Source organism: Canis aureus, chromosome 1 (assembly GCF_053574225.1).
Source record: "Canis aureus isolate CA01 chromosome 1, VMU_Caureus_v.1.0, whole genome shotgun sequence".
Taxonomy (NCBI): Eukaryota; Metazoa; Chordata; class Mammalia; order Carnivora; family Canidae; genus Canis; species Canis aureus.
In genome coordinates, this window is record NC_135611.1 from 96234520 (window position 1) to 96255090 (window position 20571).

General features: G+C 50.0%; 1 protein-coding gene across 2 annotated transcripts; it reads left to right on the forward strand.

The window, feature by feature from the left end:
* The first annotated feature begins 269 nt into the window (after positions 1–269).
* On the forward strand, positions 270–15067 carry NFIL3 (nuclear factor, interleukin 3 regulated). 2 transcript variants are annotated; one of them, XM_077910084.1, is made up of 2 exons: positions 270–342; positions 13227–15067. In XM_077910084.1, the coding sequence occupies exon 2, from the start codon at positions 13379–13381 to the stop codon at positions 14765–14767; it is 1389 nt and encodes a 462-aa protein (XP_077766210.1). In that variant the 5' UTR covers positions 270–342; positions 13227–13378; the 3' UTR covers positions 14768–15067. The 2 variants fall into 2 exon arrangements, with proteins under 2 accessions (XP_077766210.1, XP_077766201.1); XM_077910075.1 differs by lacking the exon at positions 270–342 and adding an exon at positions 990–1103.
* Positions 15068–20571: the final 5504 nt, after the last annotated feature.

The window sequence follows — 20571 nt, forward strand, 5'->3', positions numbered from 1 at the left end:
CGCGCGCAGGAGCCTCGGGCCGGGCGCACCGCGGCGGCCACCTCTCGGCCCCGGCCGGCTTACGCAACCACCTCGCCTCCGTCATCCGCGCCCTAATTGTGCAGGGGGCGGTGTCTGTGTGCGGCGCGTTCTCTGCCCGCCGCGGGCCGCCGCGCTCCCCGGGGAGACGCGCGAGGGCCTGGTCACCGCCGCCTACGCAGCCCCGCGGGGCTCGGCCGCAGCCGCTCCCCCCCCCCCGCGGGCGGCTCGCCAGCGCCCCCCTCGCGCCTGCCCGCGCCCGCCCCGAGGAGGAGGGGCCCCCGCCGGGGTCCGCGCCACGCCCGGGTCCTCGGTGGGCAACAGGTAGCCGCGCCGCTGCGTGCTCGGGGACACACAAAGCGCCTCCGGGAGTGCGCGCGGCGGCCGCGGGGGGGGCGGCGCTGGGAGAGCCGGCCGGGGGCTCGGGCCCCTCCGCCGCCCCCCGCCCGCCCGCGGGCCCGGCCGCTGCGCACCCCCGGAGCCGGGCGCGGGGCGCGGGGCGCGGGGCGCGGGGCGCGGGGCGGCGGCCGCGGAGGGAGGCGGGCGGGCGGGCGGGCGGCGGCGCGGCGCGGAGGGGGGCGGAGCGGGCGTGGGGAGGGGCGGGGAGGGGCGGGGAGGGGAGGGGAGCGGAGGGGAGCGGAGGGGGCGGGGAGGGGAGCGCAGGGGGCGGAGGAGGGGCGGGCCGGGGGCGGGGCCGCGGAGAGCCCGCCCCCGCCGGCCGCGGCCATTGGCGGCGGGCCGGGGGCGGGTGCGGGCGCGGCGATTGGGGCCCGGGCCGCCCGTCACGGCGAGGCTGGCGGGCGGCGACGTAGCGCGGCGCTCGGAACTGACCTACTAACACACATCTCCCGGCGCGGCCACGGCGCCCGCGGACCCGGCGCGCCGCCCGCCGCCCGCCGCCCGCCGCCCGCCGCCCGCCTCCCGCGCCGCGCCCTCGCCGCCGCCCTCGCCGCCGCCGCCGCCGCCGCCCCGGAGGCCCAGCCCGAGCCCCGCGCGCTCGGGGCCCCGGTGCCCGGCCGCCCGCGCGCCCTCCCGCCCTCCCGCCCTCCCGCCGCCCGGCTCGCCGTCCCGAGAGCAGGAACACGGTAAGCGCTCCGCCCACCGCCGGCCCGGCCCGGCCCGGCTCCCCGCGCCCCGCGCCCCGCGCCCCGCTCCCCGCCCGCTGCCGGGGGCGCGCGGCCGGCGGGGCGCGGGGTGCGGGGCGCGGGGCGCGGGGCGCGGGGCGGGCTGCGCGCGGGGCGGGCGGCGGCGGCGAGTGTGCGCGGGGCATTCATTACATAAACTTTTGCTGCCTTGTCAGGAGGGGACTCGCCACCTTAAGGTGGCTGCTTTGATTGCAGCGCCCTGGCGCCGGCACGTAGTCCGGGCTGGCTCGCGCTCCCCCGCCGCCCGCCCTCCCCCCGCCGCTGTTGCATAATGTCTCCTGATTTCAGGAAAATTGATGTTTTGGTGGAGGAGCGCGCCGGGGGAGGCCGAGCCACCTCGAGCGGGAAGGGCAGCGCTGCCTCCTTCCTCGTCCGCTCCGCGGGGCTGGCGGCGGGGGCGGAGGCTCGCGGGAGCGGAGGGGGCCGAGTCCGTGGGCCAGTCTGGGTCTCCGCGTCGGGAGCGCGAGCCGTGACGGCACTCGGGGAATGCGCGCGCGGCGTGTTGGTGTCGGGGGCTGCGTCCGTGCACGGGCGTCTTCCACCGCGCCTGTCGTCAGCGCGCGTTGCCAGCGCCCGGGAAGGTTGTGGGGATTTGTCCTTGCGCCGATTGCATAATCCGTCCACCGCGAAGGGGCGGCGAGGGTTCCGGGCAGATGTGGGGATGTGCGCGGACGTGTGCCACGGCTTGGAAATGTTCGCGCAGCGTCGGCGATCGCATCGTCATCTGCATCTCTGCTAGGTCCCCAATAAAATAAAATAAAATACATTTTTAAAAAAATGCATCTTTTTCTAAAACGCTCCTACGGAACGTGAAGGATTCCTGGGCTTGGATTCTGATCCTGGGGACTCCCGGGGCTCGCCCCTGAGGTGTCCCGAGCTCTTGTTTTTAAACCTGGGACGAACCATTGTGGTTGACCTCCCTATCTATACCTTCTCGATTTCCAAGCGCTCCATTCCCCCAGCCCCTTCCCTCACCTTATTGTCACTGCTTTTTCAGACACGACAAGACAGATCACATAATAGTTTCCTGGAAATGTTGCATTATGTAACTGCCGAATGTGCTGGCAGTCAGCATAGGAAGCGGGAGCTAATTACGTGATTTTATAATCTTGCTACAAAGAAAGTAGGACAATCTCAGCCTTTAAAATGTCACTGTAACAGTTTCTTTTTCTTTCTTTCTTTCTTTTTTTTTTTTTAAAGGGATATTTTAAACAGGAAAGTAGACAACTGGGTAAAGCATTGAGTTAGCTCACGCTGCCGAATGTGTGTCTTCTTGCCCTAAATGAAATGTGCGTTCTTCTAAATTTAGCCCTATCACATTTTAACAATTGTGGCCTCGCAGCGCTATTTCTGGTGTTTTCTCCAGGGCTCTGTGCAAATACAAGTTCAAGGCCATTTGCTGTAGTTTTAACTCCACGCCTTCGGAGACCTTTGATAAGATTGTATTTTTAGGAAGGCATTTCGCAGAGCCCGGTGATTTGCTGGATGCTGACTCCCATTTATCTCTATAAAGGACACTTTAGGAAAAGTGCTGTGTTCCCTGAGAACAGCAGGGGATGGCCAAGTGTCATCTTCTGGTCTCGGCTTTTGTAAATAACAACAGGGAATGAGGTCACAAGTATTTATTTCACATCGTGGGTATTTTTCCTCCCCCCATCCAGACCAGATATGATTTATGGGAAACAGATATAGGTTAGTGGATTGCGTTTTTGTCTAGATACCCTAGTTTTTTTATCCCTGTGAGGATGTATGAATATTTAATGTGCCGAGTTTTTAAATTCCTTCCGGCATTCTTAGGTAATGTAATTATGTGTGAATATATGTATATGACGGTGTGTATATGTCAGATTTTTTTTTTCCTGATGTAACATTTAAATAAAGAGGAGGGCTTGGGGTTTTTTTTTTGGGGGGGTGGGGGAGGGAGGTCATTTTATAGACATTCATCCCTGGAGCAAATTATATTCCCCCAAATAATTGCAGTTGCTTTCCAACAAGCTAATATTGCTCCCTCCACCCCCCACCCCCCTACCCCCGTGTCAGACCTCGTCCTACTTTGGAGATTGGGCAGGGAGCCCCGGGCCTGCTGGGGAACACGTAGCGCCACCTTCCGATCGCGATCTCCAGGGGCGCGCCCCTCCCGCCCGCGGGCCCCCGGGGGGCGGCGGCAGGGGCCCGGGGGGGGGGGGGCGGCGCAGGGGGGGCCTCGGGTCGGGGCCCCGGGAGCGCCCCGGGCTGCGCTCGGGCCGGAGCCGCTCGGCGGCCTGCGCGCGTCCTCGCCCCCTCCCCACATTCCTTTGTTCTGGCGAGGGGGTCCTGGCAGCGCCGAGGCCCCGCTGCGCCGCCCACCCGGCGGGGGCGGGTCCCGGCGAGGCGCCGCGCGGGGGGCGCAGAGGGACTGGGCCGGGCGGAGCGGCTGCGCGCGGGGTTCGCGGGGCCGGGGAGGAGCGCGGGGCGCCCGGGGCGAGGCGCGCGGGGGGCAGCGGGGCTGGGGCAGCTCCAGCGGCCTGCCTCCCGCCGTGGGCCCGGTGAGCTGCGGCGCGCCGCGGACACCTTTGTTCCTGGAGGCTCCGTTCTGTTTCGGAGCCAGGCGCTTCTGGGTTCGTGAAGTGAGAAGGACCGAGAAAGCCTCCAAATGTCAACAGACCGCAGACGTTGGGGGTGGGGGCGCTCCGGCATTGATGGTGATGGTGATGGTGAGGGAGAGGAGCGCCCCGGCTGGGCTCCAGCTCCACGGTGTGCTGGTCCACTGGATGTATTTTTTTGTTGTTTGTTTTTTGGTTTTTCTTTTGGATTTTCTTTTTCTTTTTTTCTTTTTTTTGGACCTTTACTTCATGCGGTCAAAGGCTAGGGTAGGAAGAACTTGAATCCCCCGAGTTCAAAATAAAACAAAAATCAAAACGCCCACGGAGACGCCGCCGTCCTACTGTAAGGCTACAGCACTTTCATCCTGGCATAAAGACTTCTGAGAGTGTGCTCAGCAACTGGTTCGCAGCATTCAGGGCGACATCACAGGTGTTCTCCGGCAGTCGGCTTTGTTGAAGAGCTGGTTTCTGTGGGGTCACATCCCACCTCCGTGCCCCTAAATCGGTTTCTCTCTTCAGCTCCAGGCCACTGTCAGTAGTTAGGGACCAGCTTTGGCCCAGTGCCAGGAGTGCAGGCTCAGAAGGGCTGGGTCCTTTCCCAGGAGCTGTTGTGATCCCCACTGGTGTCCAGGGTAAACTGAGAGAATTTGACCCGTCTGGCTGGGTAGTTGTGAGGAGTTCAGTAAACCGTTTGCATGTCATTCACCAGGAGCCAGATTTTTTTTTTTTTTTAATGTATTCACCTTCATTTTTCTCTGCCTACATGTCTGTCCAGTAATAGTAAGGACTGAAGTTTGAGTTAAGCCTATAATGAAAGATCCTTCTCAGGATACATTTTTGTTCTGATAATGATTCCTTCCTCCCACCCCCAAAACTGTGTGCCATGGCGTTCAGTGGTGATTTAAGTTTGAAGTGAATTCTTGACGGTATTGCAGAACCTCCCAAATCACTGAGTTAATGTTTTGGGGAAGTGTTAGAAGGAACACAGAGAGGTGAGACGGTGGTGGCTAGAATGATGTAACAAGTGCCACACAGCCTGGCTTTTTCCAGTTCCTTTGACCTCTCTGTGCCAGTTTTCCTTGGCCTGATCCATCCACATTGATACATCCATGGCCCGAGACCTGCCAAGGCTCCTTAGACCCCACAGATGAGCCACGGAGAGAGGAGCCTGTACGGGCTGCCTGGTTGAAAAGTAAGGCTATGTCCGTGAATCTGCTGATGGTCAGTTCTTTTGATTACACGAGGCTTCAGCTGGGTGACCCTTCCACCTTCGGCACAGGGCCGTACTTCTCTAAGAATCGTGAGAGGCTCAAAAGCCCTGGAACTCATCATCCTCCTTGCCTTGATGCTGCTCATTCTTCAGAAATGAAATTAAGAGCTAGTGCTTCTTAGCCCCTTCCTTACCCTGCTTGTGCCTGGCACTGTGTTCTATCACCGTCCTTATTTTATAGGTGAGGGAGTGCAGGTATGGAGAGATGGATTAGCAGCCCAGACCACCTGCCTGAAAAGGAGAAGTGGGGGGTGAACACTGTGCTAGTAACACCCACCCCACCCCCATCCGTCTCCTTCCCCAGAGTGTGAGTGCTAGCTCACTGTAGTCTTTGAAACAATTTCCTTTTCTGTGTTAAAGGCTTATCTTTGCGAAGTGCAATTATAACATCAGTGTGATGCAACCACCTGAAAATTAAAAACCCTTTGTTAGAGCGCTTTCCCGTGTTGAGCAACTGCCTGACTCACCCGTAGAGTGGATATTTCTAGTTGACCTTGCCTTGGTCCGGAGTCAGCTCCACGACGTGAATGTGATTGCGGCATGGAATGGAAAAGGTGCCAGTCATCTTGCCTCGGCTTTATTTTTACCCGAGCTAAAATCACACATACTTCATTTTTCCATTGTAATCCAGATGGCACTGATGCTGTGAGGAGTTGTTTATTTTTAATTTGTATTGAGGGAATGAGAGCACACTTGGGATTCGATTCAAAATATGACAGAAACAATGCAATTGAAGCTCCTTTAATATGCATTTCTGGGTTTTGTGAGGTGTGCCAATGTTTCACAGCATTAACACATTGTTTGATATCCTGTTATTTTCCTAAATTGTATTTGAGTTGATTTTTATCCAGATCGGACTCATTGAGAATGTCGAAAGACATTGACCTTTGATCACAGACATTACATAACAGTTTTTTGGTTTCAAAATGAATTTGTATTACTGCTACCCCCAATTACGTCTCAAATTTCTTTGCAAATAACTTTCCTGTAGTTAAAAAAAAAAAAACTTAAAAAAACCACCATTTCTCATACGGTTTTAATTAGAGAACTTAAGCTTGTTTTTATGATAAGAAAGTTTAGTGGGGATTTTCTAAATGCCATTGGTAATAATCTGGGCTTGAGGCTCATTTTCGTTGGAATCAGAATGATCTTTGTATTATAAGCCTTTTAGTTATCAGAACATGGTGTCTTTTTATCAATTAACTCTCCAAGGATCTTAAGGGGACAATTCAATAGCCTTCAAGTAGAGATGAAAACAAAACAGAAAAAAAAAGCCAAAACCCATCATATTCATAAGGCCCATAGTAAAGTAAATGACATTTGTAATCAACTGCTCGCTGGGCAAGAAAGTGAAATTAAAAATTAGAAATACAAAAAGTCAAGCTGAGGAGGACTGGAGGGGTTCTTCAGTGTACTTGCAAATATTCAAGAACTTTCTGTGCCCTGCCCTCCCCGTCCCCTTCACCCCCAGCCCTGCACCTACACTGTTCCTGCCACCATTCCTCAGGGTGCGCTCTGCTGGTGCAAACCCTTGGCAGAATTTCCTGTAACAGAGTTACTTGGTGACTTGTTGGTGTCTCTTAGGATTTCAGATTAGTTGTCACTCTGATCCACTGTCTTCCGAGGTTTCAAGGAAAACAGCGGTCCCCATTTTGTAGTGACTGCAGCTTTTTAAAAATGCTGGCATTTTAAAAATACTGGCAGCCCTGGTGGCTCAGTGGTTTAGCACTGCTCTCAGCCCAGGGCGTGATCCTGGAGTCCTGGGATTGAGTCCCACGTTGGACTCCCTGCATGGAGCCTGCTTCTCCCTCTGCCAGTGTCTCTGCCTCTCTCTCTCTGTCTCTGTCTCTCATGAATGAATAAATAAATGAAGATCTTTAAAAAAAAATGCTTTACTGTTATTCCACACCCACCCCATCCCTGTCCCCCTTCAGCGAGGGTGTGTTTTGTCTTTGATTCTGCAGTCATGCAGTCTTTGTGTGAGTTAGCATCTATGCGCTTCCCGCATGGTCTTCGGAGTATTTCCATTGTGTGCTGTAGGTTGCAGACACTGGCCTCTTGTATAAAAGAGTGTCAAGCTGTACTGCTCTGTACTTCAATTCCTTAAGTTATGTCAGTGCCATCATAAAATGCAGCGTTATCCTATTTGTTAAGGTTCAGTCTTATTTTTAAGTGGCCCTTCGTGGAGGATGAGAGAGCAAGAAACTCGAAATATTTTCACATAGCATAAACTCTCATCGGGTTTTAACACATTTATTTACAAACGTGCCCAAATAGGAAAAGTAGGTTAATTCATTTCTATGATAGGACAGATTTTGGCAAAGCGTGAGCGTCACTTTGTGTTCGTATCTAGATCGCATACACATTTCTCTCTAGCACTAGGGTTCATATTATTGAACGGGAGGCACTTCAATGCCAATTAGAGAGGCCTAACAATGTTAAAATTTAACATTAATTTAAAAAGCCATTGGAATGCCTGGCTGGCTCAGCCCATAGAGCATGCGACTCTTGATCTTGGGGTCATGAGTTCAAGCCCCACGTTGGGTGTAGAGATGACTTTAAAAAATAAAAGCCTTTTATTTTTCAGCCTGATTAGAAATCTCCCTTGCAACTTCAATACTCCAAGTTTTTTTCACTCCCCACTCCCCCCTAGACTGCACATGTGTATCCTTTCCCTGTTTTATCTCTGCTTTTAAGTATTGTATTTTATTCCTATCCATGAAAAGAAGTAAAAGCATTCTGTTGAAACAGTTATGTCATCGACTGTTAATCTACCACAAGAAGCGTAGGTTAACATTTTGCTAGTTTTAATAGCTTAAGGAGCTGTGAATTGATGAACTTTATTTATTAACTTTTCACCGAAGTCACACGTTATCTCGAAAACAAGTAGCTGTCTGCTTCGTGGAGAGATAGCTTACAATTTCACGTAAAAAAATTTTTTTTTCTTTAATGGTATCTATACTATGCCTCTGAGGGAATAAATGGCACATCCAGCAAGTGGAGGACAATGAGATAGTTCTATTTATAAAAAGGCGCTTCTAAAAATAGCGTATATCAGATAGTATTTCATTTTGTATAGACAGAATTTTTAAATCAAAATATGTGATACATCTATTTGCAGTAAGACTTCCCCTTTCAAGAGAGCATTAATAACAAACTTTTCTCGTAGTAGAATAATGTCTAAACTATGGGAAGGATTTTAGAGGCTTGAAACAAAAGCCTTCTCGTTTCATAAAAGTTTGAATTGCCATCCATGGTTCTTGCGAAAGAGGCTCTGGGGCAGGTGAAGGGCCGTCTGTGTAAGCGTCAGCAATGACGTCGCTCCTCGAGGGAAAATTTGGTGGACACTTCATGTTGTGAACTTTTACTCTTTTGGAGAATTTTTTTGAACCAAATTTTGATCTTAATTAAAGACGGTGCTTAGGTCATCTGATGGCAACAGACATTACATACAGCTCGGAGTTTGCAAAACACAACTCCCGCCTGTGGAAATAGCATGATAGGCTAGGAAGCAGCGTTCATTAGAGACGGCAGGCCCGCAGGACGGATGGGAGGCCACCGGCTGGAAGGCCCTGCCTCCTGCTCTTCGGTTTCTCTTTTTATTCGTGTCCTCGTGAAGCAAGCCCTATTATCTAATGGGTGTGCTGATGAGGCTGGACGTGCCGAACCGGCCAGCGTCACAGAACTGGCAGTTAAGTAACAGTTACTCGAAAAAGGAAATCGAAGGGGTGCCTGCAGCACAGTGCTGGTGGTGACCCGCCTGCATGACACAGAGGTAACATGGGCATCAATCCCAAGGGAGAACACTGGAGTTTGAAATAAAGTCACTAGTTGAGCATAAACGTCGATGCGTTAGATGGCTCATAAACCACCTTAGCACTCCCTGTAAGTTCCTGTTGAGAGGCAGATAGATTCGAAGGCCCACCTCTGCCCTCCAGTGCTGTGTGATCTTGGGAAAGTCACTCAGTCTCTCTGTGTCTCAACTACCCTCCTCCCCTCCATGTTGAAAATGGGCACATTTTGGTTTTGTACAAGAAAATCAGAGGTGACAATGCCCCTGGCTACAGTTTTTCTTTTCTCCTATTTTAGCATATACAATTGCCAGGAGATTAAAATTTTAGCAGAGATGAACCTTCGGAAAGTTTTCTCAGCTCATTAGATACTCTCAGGAGTATCGACCAAACAACTCCAGAGAGGCTGGAGAGAAGCTCCAGGTGGCACCTTTGTCGTCTTAAGGAAGTTCTGGCAGCATCTACTCGTGTCCCAAAGTACGTTAGTAAGCTGGTGCGTATTACTCAGAAATGTGGGTGATCCAGAAACGGAACTGGACGCGCACCAGAACAACCCCGTGCAGGTGTCAGACTGGGTCCTGGTAGGGGAATGAGACTAGGATGTGGGTTGAGGTCTGAGCTCTGCTGCTTGACCAGCTGTGCGGCACTGGGCCGGGCACTGAACTTCTCTGAGCCTTTTCTGTTTTGAAAACCAGTACGGTGAGGGGAACAAGCCCATGAGAGGCTGGGCTCCCGGTGTCTCCTGTGTAGTAAGTGTTCAGTTAATGGCACCTGTTAGGATTGCTTGTGTTGTTGTCACCACCCCCACAAACAAGCAGTGGGGCTGGGGAGGATGTGCCGTGTGCACGAGGTCCCCATGTAGAGGGCGCCCCCCGTTGTGCGTGCCTCCCTTGGCCCTGGTTCTTCACTCTGCCTCCTGCAGAAGACTAGGAGCTCCTTGACTCTTGGGTTTGGTTTCCCCCCCGCCCCCACATCTGGCTCTGTGCCTGGTCCACAGTAGGCGCTCCGTATGTGTTGAACAAATCAATTCATGAATGAGAGCAGCTCTCTGTTAACAAGCATTTCAAATGTCTTGCTTAGAATTTGCATGATAATATTCGGCTTAAAAAATACTATCAGAAAGTGTTTCATTTACAAAACTCTCTTAGCTGAGGCAAAGGAGGGACTGTCAATCCAATATTGGACACCTCTCTGTTCAGTTTGTTGCTCAGACACAAGAGACAATACTTTGCACCCTGAAAACAACTGCAGACTAGTTGGTCATAGGAAACAAACCTGTAGAAAGATACGGTGTAAAAAATCGGCACCTCTCTCTGCATGATCTCAAGCGCATGATAAACTTTTTTCCAACGCTGCAAGATTATTTGATAAAAAATATTACAGAAGATCCTCTGAGATAGTAGGTGTAGTGATTTGCCGATGAGTCAGAGAGACAATTAATATTTGCAGATGAAGGAAGAGTCCCAGATTCTAATACATGTAGTAAAATTCACACAGCAAGATGATTAAAAGGAACGAACAATTCTTGTAGGTTTTGGACGTACTGACGAAGTTCTAGAGATGACAGAGTGGACACAGAGTGCTTAGACGGCAAGAAGAGAGGGGTCAAAGAGGTGCTAAGCCAAGGGGGATACTTTTAGTAAGTGGACATGGGGTGGTGTCCTTAATGCGGTGTGGTGAGGGTTGCCTGCCCCGCTCTCCCCGGCTCCTGGCACATGCAGCCTTTGGACAGGAGGCTGCAAAGGCCCAACCCCCTTGGTAGATTTGAAATGATGAAAATGGGTAAGAAATATGAAATGAGCAAAAGTTTAGGAAGAGTAACGAAGGCAGAATGGCGGGGCATTTCAAAAGCATTAACTGGGAAGACTCACTGGGGAAGCAGATGTAGAAGGAATGTGAATTTTTTTTAAAAAAAGGAGGGTTTTTTTTTTTTAAGATTTTTTTATTTCTTTACTCATGAGAGACACAGAGAGAAAGGCAAAGACATAGGCAGAGGGGGAAGCAGACTTCCTGCGGGGAGCCGAATGTGGGACGCAATCCCAGGACCCCGGAATCACACCCTGAGCTGAAGGCAGACGCTCAACCACGGAGCCACCCAGGTGTCCCAAGAAGGGATACATTTTAAAATGCAGGGGAGAGAGTGAGTCTCCAGTGGAAAATATATCCAGAATGATAGTGTTCAAGGAACTATATGATGTTTAAAAAAAGAACAGTAGTGCCCGAGGATCCAGTGGAGGTTTGAAGAATAGGTGCAAAAAAAGATCAAAAAAGATCAAAAGATCTCCAGAAAAGATCAGTGCAGTTGTCCCATCTGCTGCTGGAAGTTTGGCTTTGCCTCAGCACTCAGTTAACTTTAGTGGTGGGGACTTGACCGAGCTGGGGAACAGAAATCTTCAGTAATAGGGAAGAGCCTGATGAACATGTAGAGGAAGAATGGGTTTTCACGTCAGAAGACGGAACCTGAGTAGAACTATAGAAAGCAGTGTTGTTGCGCTAAGTCATCACTAGGAAGATCTTTTGACACCATCATCGCTGCCTGCCATGCAGACTCCTTGCCTCAGCGCTGTGTTATCAAAAACAAGCAGAGTCTTGGTTATTATTAATCGTGGGGTTCGCTACATTGCAACTGACTGTTTCCCTGTTGGCCCAGCTTGATGGACAAAAATGTGGCATTAAACCTTATTCTTTATGATCCTGAAATTATTACATCATTTCTTCTGTTCTTTCTGGAAAAGGCGCAAGAAGCTGGCAGGCTTTTCCAGATGATAAAATTAAACTTCATTTCATTAGTCATTACAAAACTATGCACAAGAAAGGGAGTGACGTAAAACAAAAACATTAAATCTTTTTAATGTGGCAGGAGAGAGTACCATATGCAAATAGCAGTGAAGGAACGGGGTCTCCTGTAGGAAAGTATTACCTACTGGGAAATCAGGCAGAGAAACCCTGTCTAGAAATACAGTTGGATCCCAAAACCACCACACAAAGATTGTCATTGGAATCTAATATGGGTTTATTACCTCCTGTCAAGCCAAATTCAGATTATAAATATCTCATCGGTGAAAAAGGAAGCTAGCTGTTGGTTCTATTTTAGAGGATTTTTTAAAAATATTTTGTTTGAGACTAATTAGTAAAATGGAAAGAAATTCTTTCCATAATTACATTCTCTCGGTTTAAAATAATTTTGTTTCAAGAATGCACTGTACCTAAAAAAAAAAATTTTTTTAAAGTCCCTTTGAATAGTAACTGTTTATTTTATGTAATTATTATTAGTAGTAGTAGTAGTAGTAACTATTTTAGTCCCAAACTGCTGTATAAATGAAATCTATTGAGGCAGACTTTTCAGGACAAAAAAAAAAAAAAAAAAGAAAGAAGAAAGAAAGAGAGAAAGAAAGAAAGAAAGAAAGAAAGAAAGAAAGAAAGAAAAGAAAAGAAAAGGAAAAAGAAAGAAAGAAAAGCATGTTAGGTGCTTCAATCTTAAGTAGATGTTGGAGAAATCAATTTGAAGGAACCAGAAAAAAGAATGATGCGTCAGAAGAGACAGCTTTATTGAGGGGAGTCTCATTCGTCCAGGTGTGCTGGGCCACCTGCCAGAATGTGGTTGGGGGTGTGATGGACAGGTTCGTGGCCACGCAAGGGTCAATCCAGACAACTACAACTCAAGTCATTGGTGTGGCTTTTATTTTCATTTTTGGTGAAAATAACAGATTTAGCACCAGTGATACTCTATTCCAAGTACTTGAGAATTTGTGCTCGGGTGTGAGCGTTTACCTGGGGAAGTTCCTTGGAAGGGGTGAGCTTGTTTGCTTCGTAGTGATGTAAATTCATCTAAGATTATTCAGAAGCACCGCAATATGCAAGTGCCGTTTAAAAACTTAACCAACCAGGGACTCCTGGGTGGCTCAGTGGGTGAGCCTTTGGCTCAGGGCGTGATCCCAGAGTCCTGGGATCGAGTCCATATGGGGCTCTCCGCAGGGAGCCTGCTTCTCCCTCTGCCTGTGTCTCTGCCTCTCTCTGTGTCTCTCATGAATAAATAAAATCTTTTAAAAAGAAATAAAAACTTAACCACCCAGAGGCAATCCATCATTTCCTTCCTGGGATGTCCCGTCTCCTCATGCCCTCCTCCCCCATTTCTGCTCCTGGAACAGCCTTCCTCTTGTTTCTCCCTGGGCACCTGCGTTTTTGCTGCCACTGCCATGGGCCACGCAGCACTCTGCTGAGGGTCTCGCTGGAGAGCTGTCCTCTCCGCCTGACAGCATAGGCATGTGGGCCCCATCTCCTTTTCCAGATGGCAGCCTCTTTGAAGGAAAGGCCTGCATCTTGTGCAGACCTGTGTGCCCTGTGTGCTTCGCGTCACTCCTGGTGCATAGTTGGCAATAGGTATTTGGCCGGTGGATAACGTTCTTTTCCTGTATTGCAGGGAACCTAGGAGGACGACCCCTACTCCCTTCAGTGAGAGGAGCGGAGAGCTTTGTTCCGGACCGCAGGACGGGAGGACGCGTGTTGATGGCTTGCACGCTGCAGCTTGTAAAGCATTTGTGAATACTGGGGGAGTCATCCGTCCTGATTCTGATGCAGCTGAGGAAAATGCAGACCATCAAGAAGGAGCAGGCATCCCTGGATGCTGGCAGCGGTGTGGACAAGATGATGGTGCTCAACCCCACACTCACCGAGGTCTCGGAAGACCTGACGGCGGGCGAAGAGCTGCTGTTGAACGAAGGCAGCGTGGGGAAAAGCAAGTCTTCCGCGTGTCGGAGGAAACGGGAGTTCATTCCCGACGAGAAGAAGGATGCCATGTATTGGGAAAAGAGGCGGAAAAATAACGAAGCTGCCAAGAGGTCCCGGGAGAAGCGTCGGCTGAATGACCTGGTTTTGGAGAACAAGCTGATCGCCTTGGGAGAAGAAAATGCTACTCTGAAAGCCGAGCTGCTGTCCCTAAAATTAAAGTTTGGTTTAATTAGCTCTACGGCCTACACCCAAGAGATTCAGAAACTCAGTCACTCCACGGCCGTGTACTTCCAAGACTACCAGGCGTCCAAAGCCAGCGCCAGCCCCTTCGTGGATGAGCATGAGCCCTCGATGGTGACAAGCGGCTGCATTTCGGTCATCAAGCACTCCCCGCAGGCCTCCCTGTCTGACGTCTCCGAAGTGTCCTCGCTGGAACATTCTCAGGACGGGGCAGCGCGGGGTGGCTGCGGGAGCCCCGAGGGCAAGTTCCAGGCCATCAAGCAGGAGCCGGTGGAACTGGAGAGCTACGCGAGGGAGCCTGGCGACGAGCGGGGCACCTACCGGGCCTCCGTGTACCAGAACCTCATGGGGACCGCCTTCCCCGGCTACTCGCACTCTCCCCCTCTGCTGCAGGTGGCCCGCTCCTCCAGCAACTCCCCCCGGACCTCGGAGACGGACGACGGTGCCGTGGGCAAGTCCTCGGACGGCGAGGATGAGCAGCAGGTGCCCAAGGGCCCCATCCACTCGCCCGTGGAGCTTCAGCGCGTCCACGCCACCGTGGTTAAGGTTCCAGAAGCGAACTCCTCGGCCTTGCCGCACAAGCTTCGCATAAAAGCCAAAGCCATGCAGATCAAGGTGGAGGCCTTCGACCACGAGTTCGACGCCACGCAGAAACCGTCCTCGCCTGTCGACGGGGCGCCTAAGAGACATTTCGAACTCGAGAAGCACCCGGGCCCCGGGATGGTACATTCTTCCCTCACCCCTTTCTCAGTGCAGGTGACCAACATTCAAGATTGGTCTCTCAAATCAGAACACTGGCACCAAAAAGAACTTCATGGCAAAACCCAGAACAGCTTCAAAACGGGAGTTGTGGAAATGCAAGACAGTGGCTACAAAGTGTCTGACCCGGAGAATTTGTTTCTGAAGCAGGGCATAGCAAACTTATCCACAGAGGTGGTCTCACTGAAGAGACTCATAGCCACACACCAAATCTCTGCTTCGGACTCCGGGTGAATTAACTACTGAGAAGCTCTGGGCGTTGAGAGAGCTGTCATTTGCGATAGACGAGTTCGTTTTTTGTATTAGGCTGAATTTTCACTGGACCGTGATGTCATTCCACTGTAATGTCCACATGTCTGCTGGGTGTCTTTTTGTGCACAAATGATTATGGAAGTTAGATCGTGTTATCACTCTGCCTTGTGTATAGTCAGATAGTCCATGCAAAGGCTGTATATATTGAACATTATTTTTGTTGTTCTATTATAAAGCGTGTCGGTTACCAGTTTCAATAAAGGATTGGTGACAAACACAGAACTTCTGCTTCCTTGCACTTGATTTCATAGAAGAGAGAGAGAGAGAGGGGAAAAAAAAAAAACAATTTAAGTTCCCGAAGTGGACATTAAAATATTCCATATTTTACTCACTTGGGGGACTTTTCTTCCCTGAATTACGGCAAAACCGAAATGGAAGTTCAGCACATAATTTGTTTTTCTTCTGGTTTGGCCCTGGGCAATAATAAGTTTGGAAACTTTCCAGAAGAGGGAGGGCAAGGAAATAACAATGACTTCTCTTACATTTGAGACTAATTTACTAAATTACTTCCCATTATCTATTTTTCATTAGGCTTAAGTTTTCCGTGTTTTTTGTTGTTGTTGTTTTGAGTAGAAAAATCCAAGTTGTCTGGCATCAGCCCCTCATGGGTCTTTTTTTTTTTTTTTTTTTGAGTATGACACACTCATGTGGATAGTTGAGTCACTGACCCACTTTATTAATTAGAAGTTCTTTTAAGAGTGTCTAAAGACTAAGGATGAAGTCACTTTTATGTTATTCTAAATCTTAACAGTTCTCGACTGCAATAGTCTAGGGAATTAAGCTAGTGAAATTCCATTTTTACTTCGTTTCCAAAATTTCACAGAACACATCGGCTATCCCAGTCCAACACGTAGAGTCTGAGGATACATAATGACTTGTTTTATTTTTTCCAGTTTGCCAGTGATGACTATAAATAGTAGCTCCGTAGTAGAAACTATAACGTAGATGCCCGGGAGAAAACGTCATTCTGAGTCGATTGATGGTGAGACGGTTACTGATGATTTGAATAGGATCTGCAGTCGCCTGTCGAAGGCAGTGGGGTCAGCAGTTTGGGTCTTCTGGGTGCGGTGGGAGGGGTGGGCACAAGCTGGTCAAGGCCAGGCTTCTCCAGGGCTGTGGTCCTCATGGAAGCTGTCTCCAGGTCCAACTCTTCCCACATTGACCTCCTTGCTGTTCTGCGGGGAATGCAGGGACTCGGGGCTCCCAGGGGGTGTACAGAGTGACTCAGCCCTCACCTGGTTTGCTGACCGTGTGTCATGGTGCCACCCCAGACATGCCATTTATGGGGCTGCAGTCTCTTTGGCAGACTAGTTTCTGAGTAAAAGCTCACTCCTCTATATTTTTAAAAGTGGCTCTTGGAACTAAAGGTGCTAATAGTGCGTGTGCACGGTATCCACTCTGTCCTTTTGGCCACAGTGACTTGTTTTCTCTCTGAAATCTCCTGGCTCTTAGAGAAATGTGGTTCTTCTCAGCCCTTGGCCTTTTCTCTTCATATTTTATCAGTGACTGGGTGAGGCCTCTGAGGCAAACTCATCTCATTTCAAATGTTATACAAAGCGTGGGGTGGGTGGGTGGGGGACTCAAATATTGCAAGGAGGCCAGGATCCCAAAGCATTTGACAGCCTAGAATGGATGCAATGAACCCAACATGGGTATAGTAGGGATACCTTGTAAGGTCAGATTCCTGTGTTAAACAAAATAAAAAAATAAAAAATAAAAGCTGTGCAAGTTCACAATTGGGAGAAACATAATACAATAAGTACATATTGTAGGGGTGGGAGTGGGGGCTTTAGAGTCCTCCAGCTTACTCTGAGTCAGCTCCCAGGAGATGTCAGTTGTGTTCATACAGTGTCCAAACACGAGGACAACTGTCTTGTTGCACTGGGTAATTGTGAGCTCTTCAGTGCAGAGTAAACACTCCAAAGGAACCTAGATGTGACACCTCTCACAGCTGTGAAATAGGAGGTACTAAGAAACCTTGACACATTGTCCCCAAAAGAGGTGAACCATCTATATACAGTGTGGTATTGGGAGGGAGATTAAGAACAAGTAGATGGGGTTGCCTGGGTGGCTCCATGGTTGAGGGTCTGCCTTCATCCCGGATCATGATCCTGGGATCCTGGGATCGAGTCCCACATCGGGCTCCCTGCAGGGAGCCTGCTTCTCCCTCTGCCCATGTCTCTGCCTCTCTCTGAATAAATAATGAATAATATGAATAATTGAATAAATAAATAAAATCTTAAAAAAAAAAAAAGAACAAGTAGATGATAGCAAGAAAGGTAAATCAAGGGCATCTGGTTCAGAACAGCATGCAACTCTTGGTCTCTGGATCGTGAGTTCCAGCCCTGTGATGGAGGTAGAGTGCATTTTTAAATAAACTTACAAGAGACTTATTTTAAAAAGAAAGATAAATCTGAGTTATTTTACGGAAGAAGTAGACCTCTGTCAGAACAGTGAGGAAACCTGAGGCCATGGCACCTTCCACGTTAATTGCTAATATGAGCTGTCAGGGTCAATACTTGGATTTAAACACAATTGGATGTCTTTTCCCTCCATCATTTTGCCTTACAATTTCAAGGATCTCGGAATGGTGTGTAGAATGTTACTCCTTAAAAATAAAAGAATGGCAGGAACAAGCAAGTCCACACTCACTAAGAACGAGAGCAATGTAGCGTAAAGACACCATGACACTTCCGTCATTGTGTGGGGGGAAATGCGACTGCCTCTCCCAACAGCGTTCCACAAAATCCTATAAAGTGCCCGTGTGCCAAATAAATCTGTTACTGTACTCAAAAACGTTAGGAGTCAAGGCACAGAACACCAAATTCCTGAGAATTCCCAGAAAGACAGCTGTCCGGTAGGGCTTGATGGAGAGAAAGCTGCAAAAACCCAGAGGTCCCACCGCAGCCCTGGGGTCAGGAGCAGGAGGGGAGCCTGCTGGCAGGCCTGGGGTTCATGGGGACACGGCCGTAGGAGCAGCCCCCTTCCCCTCCACCCACCCAGGAGGAGGATCCACGGGCAGGGTGTGGCCTGGACAACGAGGCAGGTATATGTGTCCCCGACGTGGCCCAGCCAGCAGCACATCCCCTTCCCCTGCCGAGTGCGACACTATCTTATTACTTCCTATGCCCATTGTAGGAAGGAGAATACTGCAGAGGTGGCTGGGCGACCCCGTCTTCAGTTCCTGCCCCAGTGGGGCTAGGGGGGTTGACCTGGAGCATCTCTGACCATGGGAGCAAAGCGGGGAATCTGAGATCTTAGAAGTGACTTCGTCTGTGGCTTAGGAAGGCTGCTGTGGAAGCATCTACTTTTCTGCCGTGTGATAGTTGAGTGGTAACTATTTTGCTCACCTTCCAGGGGCAAATATTCCCACATAAAAGCAGCTAATATCTGACTTGCTCTTCCACCTTCATGTTGGTGTTCCGCACATGACCTCTTCTGAAGTCCAGTCACCTTGTGACACAGTTGTTATTCATTAAAAACTTATTTTAGGGGCACCTGGGTGGCTCAGTCAGGTAGGCATCTGCCTTCAGCTCAGGTCATGATCTCAGGGTCTTGGGATCAACTCCCACATTGGGCTCCCTGCTCAGTGAGGAGCCTGCTTCTCCCTCTTCCTCTGCCCCTCCCCCTGCCTGTGCTTCCTCTCCCTCCCTCTCTCTCTCTCTCTCAAATAAATGAAATCTTAAAAAACATTTTCGTTTAAAAATCATGTTAGATATTTTTTTTAATCTGGTAGCTATTAAACCTCTTTTTGAAAACTAGAAATTATCCCTCAGAAATGAGAATCATTGGCAGCACCCTCTTGGTTTTTGTTTTTGTGTGATTTTCAGGGCAGGGGTCAGGGGTTGTTTAGGTTTGAATAGGGCCCTCCAGGCTATTCGCACCAGAAAAATGTAAAGAGGAAAAATCTTGCCAAGGTTGTGATGTTTGGGTACTCGTTGGGCCCGGGAGGGCAGAGAAATAAGAGCAAATACACAGTCATTACTGTTGTCTCATTAGACGAATGTGAATGGGCTTGTCTTACAGGCAGGTACGGTAAGATACGACTGGTTTATTTTTTATTTTATTTTTTAAAAGGATTTTATTTATTTATTCATGAGAGACAGAGAGAGAGGCAGAGACACAGGCAGAGGGAGAAGCAGGCTCCCTGAGGGAGAAGCACTGATCATTGAGCCCAATGGGGGACTCAATCCCAGGACCCCGGATCACGACCTGAGCCAAAGGCAGATGCTCAATCACTGAGCCAGCCAGGCATCTCTTGATCTGAATTTCTTGATCTACATAATTGGGAAGTGATGTGAAGCCCGATGCAGGACTCGATCCCAGGGCCCAGGGATCATGACGTGAGCCAGAGGCAGATGCTCAACCACTAGCCACCCAGGGGCCCCAAGATACTACTGGTTTAAAGGTGTTGGCAGTATTTTCCATGGATCTAGCTCCTACTGGCCCGCACAGACACGCGGAAAGGGTATGTGGAGAGCTAGTGGAGCTAAGTGGTGGAAGTCTGGGCAAGGGAGAGCAGATGACGTTAGCTGACGGAGAACACTGCTTAAGTAGTCAGGAGAGCACGCCCTGACCGCCTCTGCGTCGTCATGCTAGCAGCCACCAAGGAGTGATGGTGATGTTGACTTAATAAATTAAGCTCAGTAACCCACTGCCATGTGTGCCGTCTCCCATTTGCTGAATCTTAACCCCCTCGGGAAGGAAAAGGGTACTGTGGGGAAAGTGCTCGAATAAAGCCCAAGGTTCTGGGGAGTCCAGAGCCAGCCTCCTTTGGAAATGCACCTGGACGAAACCCTGAGGATGGGACAGGGGACAGCAAGGTGCTGTGGTCAGGGTGCCCAATAAGAGGGATGAGGAAGGACAAGCCCCAAAAGGGACCACCCCTGACAAAAGCATATAGTTCAATGCAACAAGGTTACAAACAAAACAAAAGAAAAATGTTTTCCCTAACAGCAATGCCCGATTTCCCAGGAGAGAGGGAGAGAACTTTCTCTATGAGAAAATAACTTCTGGTTTGCTGCTGGGGTCACAGGAGTGCCCTAAAAACAGTGATATTTCAGGTCCAGGACAGTGAGAAAAAGAGGCAGGTAGGTGCTTTGCAGAGAAAGTGCAAGGAGATGGGGGTGGGATCCTGGGGGTTGCTTTTGACAGGAAGTGGGGTAGGAAATAAAGAGAAAGGAAGGAAGGGATGGAGGCCCAATTGGCCACTGATCAACATGAGGCATGACCTCCTGTGATTGTCACAAAGCCCTACAGGTTCTCCCATGCTTTGTGCGAGTTGATTGTTTGTTTGCTGGACTTTATGTCTGGGTCAGCGTTCTGCACAGCCAGGCAGCTCACCTGGGGGCAGGCACCAAAGGGGATGGTGAAGGCCGACGCCCTGAGGATCCTGCAGAATCTGGAAGGAGTCGTGGACCTTGACCACCCAGGCAGCTGAGGCTCAGAGGCCACCTTACCTGGGCTTGGGGGTTAGGGAGGCCCCACTAATCATCAGTAAACACGAATTGCCACTGGGTACCCAGTTTTGTGCTGCAAGCCGTGAGGAAAACATAACATAAAGGTACGGTAACTCCTTTTGAGTTTTGAATTTTCTCAACAAGGAAAGACTAAAACTCTGAATGTGGAAACAGCCCATAGACACTGCGGAGAGGTAGACTGCACAGAAAGAGCTGGCTAAGAAAGAAGCTCAGAGGACACATGGCAGTCAGTCACCATGCAGACCT